This window comes from Blennius ocellaris (genome assembly GCF_963422515.1).
Source record: "Blennius ocellaris genome assembly, chromosome: 22".
NCBI lineage: Eukaryota > Metazoa > Chordata > Actinopteri > Blenniiformes > Blenniidae > Blennius > Blennius ocellaris.
The window spans coordinates 8,267,852-8,274,185 of NC_137671.1; the positions used below are offsets into that span (position 1 = coordinate 8,267,852).

Below are 6,334 nucleotides of genomic sequence, written 5' to 3' on the forward strand. Positions count from 1 at the left end.
TCATAGATATATATTATCAAATTCGTGATTATATTTACAGTTTGTGAGATAATGTGGTGAACTTCCTCCTTTTGGGGCCCCACAGTGGAATCTCATCGTGATCTTGCATGTTGGAGTTCCACGAAAAAGAAAAAAAAAAAAAAGACCTCACTTATAAGTGGGCATACCCAAGAGGCGAAAACATGAACATATATGTAGTGTATAGCCTAGGTTAATGGCTTCAGTGACTTTTTGTTCCCTAACTGGATCTACTCAGCTCAGTGAAATACTTGGAATGGAAAAAACATGCCATTTGTTCTATCTCCTGAATTCGTGGAACTTCAGGCTTGCAGGTGAAAATCACATGTCCGAGACGCGGCAAGGGGTCATGGGTTCCCTTCAGGCTTCATCAGCTTAATCAGTAGCAGCTTAATTCCCTGTTTTGACCCGAGTGCTGTCATACGGCCTCAAGGCTGATTGACCTCAAACGAGGGACCTTTGACACTGAGTCACAGCTCAAATACAGTCATTCATGCACAGTGAATATATGCATGCGTCACGTGTTATTTGGGTTTCAAAAGTTACTTTTTAGAGGTTGTTTTTCATGTCATTATTTGGCCTAGTGCTTCTGTTTGTTCCTTGTGTGAGAGAACATAGAAGAGTGTCACTGCATCGACTGTTGGGAGGTTGAAAATAGCTGACATACTTTTGAAGAAGTCCCACTGGATTAGCTGTTTATTGTTTTGCGCCATCTGGTGTCTTATGGCGACTACAGCTTCACATTCCCATGAAAAATTACAGTCGACATGAGTTTGCGTTTCAACTGCAGCAGCCACCATGGACTAACAGCTCCATCTGCTGGTGAATGAGCGGGACTGCAGGCATCAAGCAGCAAAATAATCTCCGTATGTCGTATGTTTTATGTATTGCCAGAAGAAACTAATGGCCAAATCACATTATTCTCAAAATTTCCCAAAGCAGTATGAAAAATAAGTACTAAACTTAAAAAAAACCCTGAAAAAAACAACTGTTGTCCTGTACAGGAATATAAAGGAGAAATCAAATGAGGAAGGAAAAGAGATCATGTGAATCACACGAGGGTCAAACCGAGTCTCTACTGAAAACTAGTCACTCCTCAAATGTCCTGTGTGTTTTTGTGTGCATGGTTACCAGTATAGAGATGGGAAATAACAGACAAATAATAATAAAAGACAAATAACAACAACAACAAACACAAGTTTCAGCTTTTAATGTATCTCCAATGAGCAATGTGCAATTCTTATAATGGATTAATAGATTAGAGACTTCCTTTCCACTGTCTCTTAAACTTGAATTGTTGCATTTTTCTCTGTAAAATTGCCTTGTGAAGAATGTGCTGTATTTGGTGCAATACGAACATATTTGAATTGAATTAAAACACACAGCAACTCCATTTCAACCAGCTACAACTTAAATAGTAGCATTTTTGTCATTAGTACATAATTTTTATAAAACAAGAAAGATGAAAACGTGTGTTTTGGAGATGAATTCGCCAAACAAAACAAGAGTGTAGAGCAGAATTAGCTTTTTGACATTGAAAGGGAAAGACTTTGGTCGACTCTGCTGCTCATCCCACAAATGCAGGCTTCCTACAAACACGACACCATCAAACATGAACCAAACAAGCTTCCCATCTGTATTTGCTATCTTCCAATGAAGTGTTACGGCACAGAGATATGCCAAAAGCTACACCTCTTTACCTTTTGTGCATTGTTTATAGTTACACTCCTATTACATCAGATATAATCAATTAATGCAGCTTTAAAATGATATAATTACAATTCACTTAAGACACTGACATTCAATATAGAATATTCTGTCTTTTGGTGGTTATTCTTGCAATAGGAGGATTTGGACCCTCCATCCTCCGCCGGCCACATAAAAGCCAGTTTGGCCCGAGGCCGTGATGAAAATCATGTGCCACTGATTTCCTGCGCTGCCATTGACCTGCTAACCAGCTCTGATAGTAACGACGGACTGGACTGACTCTGTTTGCCCTCCCCTTTGCTCTCAGAATGTACCAGACCGTTCCTGTTTTTTGTTTTTTTGTTTGCCTCAGCAGTGACTGTATGTTCAGCGCTCCACACCTGTGCGCCTACTTCTGCGGCCCGCCATCGCTCGTCCTCAGGTTATGTCTCATTCCTGGGAACGTGTCGGGACAGGACGCACACCTGAAACTGGGAGGAGAAATAATTGGCGTTGACTCTCTTTTCACTGGCGGCAAATAAGAATGCGATGTTTCCACTTAAACGATGACATTTTTCTTAGAAAAGTGGAGCAACAAGCTGATATTTGGGACAAACGTGCAGGGTCCCTGCCGGCGGCCATGTTTCTGATCTGAAAACTCACAACGCCTGTTTCCTCTTCGCCACATACTCACATTTCCTGCAACATGTTGACTTAGCTCTTTATTTTTTTTGATCTCACACTGTCAACTCCTCCTCTCTCTCTCTCTCTCTCTCTCTCTCTCTCTCTCTCTCTCTCTAGCTCTCTGTCACTGGATGTCGATTAACCAGTCATGGCAGTGACATGTGGAATTTTTCATCACCTCGCCCCGGGGGCACCCTGCTGTCTGTGCCTGTGTATCGTTCTGCCTTTCTTTTCTTTTTTTCCTTTTTCCATCCCTCTCTCTCGCTCTCTCTCTCTCACACACACACACACACACAAATACACACAGTCATTCTCTCTCCACGCTATTATTCTGAGTCAGCCGGTGGGGGAGCTTCGTTGTGTTGTTTGTGGTCAGGCCCAGCTGTATGGGCTGGTGGTAGTAGCTGTCAGTGACCTGATCTCCTCCCCATGGCCTGTCACCCCGCCAGCTCTGGCTCCTACACCGTGGTCATCATCCCACTCAAGACCAGCCTCTACAGCCTGGACGCGCTTCGCTTCTACCTATGGGTGAGCACAGGGTGGTGTGTTTGTGTTTGTGTTTGTGTGTGTGAGGGTACCAGGTGGTTGTTGTTGTTGTTGTTGCTGCGTACTGTGCCTGTAAAAGTGTCACCTGTGTGATATGTTAGCCTCGGTCCACAATACATGACCCTTTTTATTTTGTTTACTCTTCTGGAATGTAGTGCATCTTATTTAAATATGTATTTTGTGTCCGTTTGTACAAGCATCACTACAATTTTTCAGAATCAGCCAACATGAGTTGGTGAGTCTTACCTCGCATAAGAGTTATCTTTTTATTGTTGATTCGGCGCAAAAAACAAGATTCAGCAGACTTTACTATGAATATGTCAGCTATACATCTCAATCTAAATAAAAGCTCTAAGGGAAGGTGTGCTGAAGAGCAATCACAACTGACACAGAGAAAAAGTGACAGATTTCAAGAATATTACTATTAGAAATACAGCTACATTTAAAACGATTTCAAAAACAGCAGTTTCGTTTAATCATTGACGACATCTCTGATTGATTCTCAATTACCTGTCTTGCAACTTTTGACTGAATTGCTACAATTAGACACAACCTGGTTTAAACGCACACCTTTCACATTGTTGTACAAATCCTCACTTTGAGGCCTTTTGTCATTTTTAAATTATACTGTTTGTGCTCACCACTAATTTTAGAACTTGCTGTGCTGTTTACTGTTCATTAAGGTACTTTGGGTTACCAGGTGCCCATACACACCCACGTTGGGTGAGATTCCTTTAAAATTACTTAAGCAACACACTGAAGAAACTAGAAGATCTGTGCATGAATTTTAGCTTGCGAGAAAATCTTTAAAAAAAAGTATCCTGATCTGATCTGTTTTATCGGGGATTATATACCAATAATAGTCAATGTGAAACAAACTAATGAAATTGGAGGTGTTTTTTTGCCCTTAACCTGACTCTAAGCTGTATGCTCCTTTTCAGTGAGCTTTGCCCTTCTTGTTCCATGTTATGATCGCATGACTGCAGTCATCTCGGTGATAAATTCCCACATGTCAAGTCCGATCCTCACAGCTTCCTGTTAAGAACTCAATATAACTCTGTATCCCCAGGAACAGTTACTCATCAACAAGGATTTTTATTCTCCGGCGAAAAAAATCTCAGTTGAATACATTGTATGATTGTTTTATTCTCCTTACAGTGCAGTAATGTGAAGTGTGTGATCTGCATGCTTTACACACCTTGAGCAGTTTGGGGTTAATGTCCTGCTCATGGACCCGCGGTGGGACTCGGACCAGTTACTTCCAGCCACTGACCTCTGTGGCCTCTGAAATAACAAACTAATTGTAATCCCTCCAACAAAAGTGAATCACTGGTGCTGTATATCTTGATTCCCTTGTGTTGCCTTTGTTTTAGCTTATTTAAAGTGCATGCAGCCCAGCAGAGTGTAGACAAAAGGGCTAAAGGCCTCATGCTGCGAGTAGTTTGGTCCCGCTGATACACAAAGACTTGGGGCCTCTGGAAGACAACAGGCCGGGCTGCAGCCATCACGCCGCTCTGCATTAGGCTGCCAGTTAAAAAGTTGGCTTCGTCCCCTGGAAACATCAATCCAGACGAGGACAAACAGTGTTCAATAATCTACTGATTGGAATATTTTGGGCTTCCTCTTTCAGGTTAAGCGCATGAAGGATCTGGAGAGGGAAAAGGACGCTCTATGGTGCGGTCTGGAAATTCTGGAGAAGGCTCGTTTCTGGTACCTTCAGCGGCTGGACGAGAACCGAGCCCGACAGGACAGCGTCGAGAACCAAAGTGGGGCCGTCTGCTTCCAGGAGGGGGCCCCAGAGGTACGGGGCAGGACGAACATGGACCCAACATATATTAGGGGTGTTGTCATTCTGCCTTTTTTTAAACTCTGTATTTCAAATGTTTTGACATTATATAGAACAAATTGAACATATTGTGGTTACACATGTACTGACATTGTTTCACCTTCAGACGGCTTGTTTACAACAAAAACAATGGAGCAACAGCCACGTTTAGGTAATCACCTTTATACAAGCAGTAAGAAAAATATTTACATGAATTCCAATGGCTCTTAGTGAATACATTGTGTGTTATTCCATTTCCATTGTGATTCTATTTCCTGGAGGTGTGATTGTTGGTCTGTGTGACTGTCTGTCTCTGTCCTGTCCAGGTTGCACCCTGACTTTGCCCACACTCAGCTGGAATCACCTCTGGATACAGTGGCATAAAATATTGATTCAGACATGCTGGCCTCCTTACCTCTATACATACCATACATGTCTATGCTGCTACCCCAGGCAAATTAAACCTGTACAGTTCATGCTCACATAAAGAGAAGAAATTCATTAGAAAAAGACATTTTCTGAAATTAAAAAAATGCATTTACCGTAAATGGATTTTAATAATTGGAACTCTGGATATCTTGTCCTCTTATTTATTTTGATTCTTTTAATAATCTTGCATTTTCGCATAGCTTTGCAATTATTTTTTTTAGAATAACCCTCATTTTTTCTAATTGTATTTATTCTATATTGTCATGTATGTAGGCGAGAGTCGCCTCCATCTGATGAACGCTATGGCTGGAGTGACTTGGAGTTTTATTTTCCCCCACTTCTGTGTCTGCAGGCTCGGTCATGCCTACTCAGGTCTCGTATCCAGCGGGCGAACGGCTCCCTGGGCTCGGTCATGTGTGATCCGAATGTCACGAGCTGCAGCAACCCCTCGCTGCCCGACGCTGTGGCGGACGGTGACCTCCGCTGGCACAACTCAGTCCTCACCCAGGTACCTGTTTAGTAATGTTCCAGCGGTTTCCCACTGTCGTGTTTGTGTGAATGACATGTTACCTCTTGTCGTCTTTAATAGGAAGTGAGTGACAAGAATCGCCGGATCTCCCTCCTCGAGCAGGAAAAAGACGCCCTCCTGAATGAACTGCAGGCCTGTTGACTCCCAGGACACACGTATGGACAATAATGCGGGATATTTCAATGGGTGGCACGCAGCTGAAAACACTCAGCCGCTTGTAAATATGTATTTAAGAGATTAAATGGCATCCTTGTTGCATGATTTGCCTGTTTGTGTTCTTTCCAGCTTTCAGTTGCCGTTTCACGGAGAGGAAAAACTTGACTGACATGTCGAGTCGGTGACAGATATATCTCAGAGCCAAACCCTGCTGTCGCTCTGCAGAATGAAGCTGTTTTGTTAGTAGAAATGTATTATATAATAACAAGATCTCGATGCAAATTTCCTATTGAGTTCATGCGAATATTTTTTTTCAGGTTAGTTGTACAAAAACACCTACATAGGAATACACTACATTACTAATAGACTAAAATCATTACAGTTTAAGATCACTTTTAATGAATACAAATGCAATTTGTGTTCAAAAATAACTAAATACAGTCATTCTTTCATACTGTGCT

At 42.0% G+C, this 6,334-nt stretch overlaps 1 protein-coding gene across 1 annotated transcript; it reads left to right on the plus strand.

Annotated features, from left to right (window-relative positions):
* Positions 1 to 2,734: 2,734 nt before the first annotated feature.
* sapcd1 (suppressor APC domain containing 1) lies at positions 2,735 to 5,954 on the plus strand. The gene is made up of 4 exons (XM_080518719.1): positions 2,735 to 2,916; positions 4,565 to 4,735; positions 5,541 to 5,696; positions 5,778 to 5,954. Exons 1-4 carry the CDS (start codon positions 2,818 to 2,820, stop codon positions 5,856 to 5,858), a joined length of 507 nt encoding a protein of 168 aa, XP_080374845.1. The 5' UTR covers positions 2,735 to 2,817; the 3' UTR covers positions 5,859 to 5,954.
* The last annotated feature ends 380 nt before the right edge of the window (positions 5,955 to 6,334 follow it).

Coding starts and splice junctions, on each gene's coding strand:
- sapcd1 (XM_080518719.1), top strand. CDS start 2,818: ATGGCCTGTCACCCCGCCAGCTCTGGCTCCTACACCGTGGTCATCATC. Junction 4,736..5,540: donor TCCAGGAGGGGGCCCCAGAG/GTACGGGGCAGG, acceptor CTGTGTCTGCAG/GCTCGGTCATGCCTACTCAG. Junction 5,697..5,777: donor ACAACTCAGTCCTCACCCAG/GTACCTGTTTAG, acceptor CGTCTTTAATAG/GAAGTGAGTGACAAGAATCG.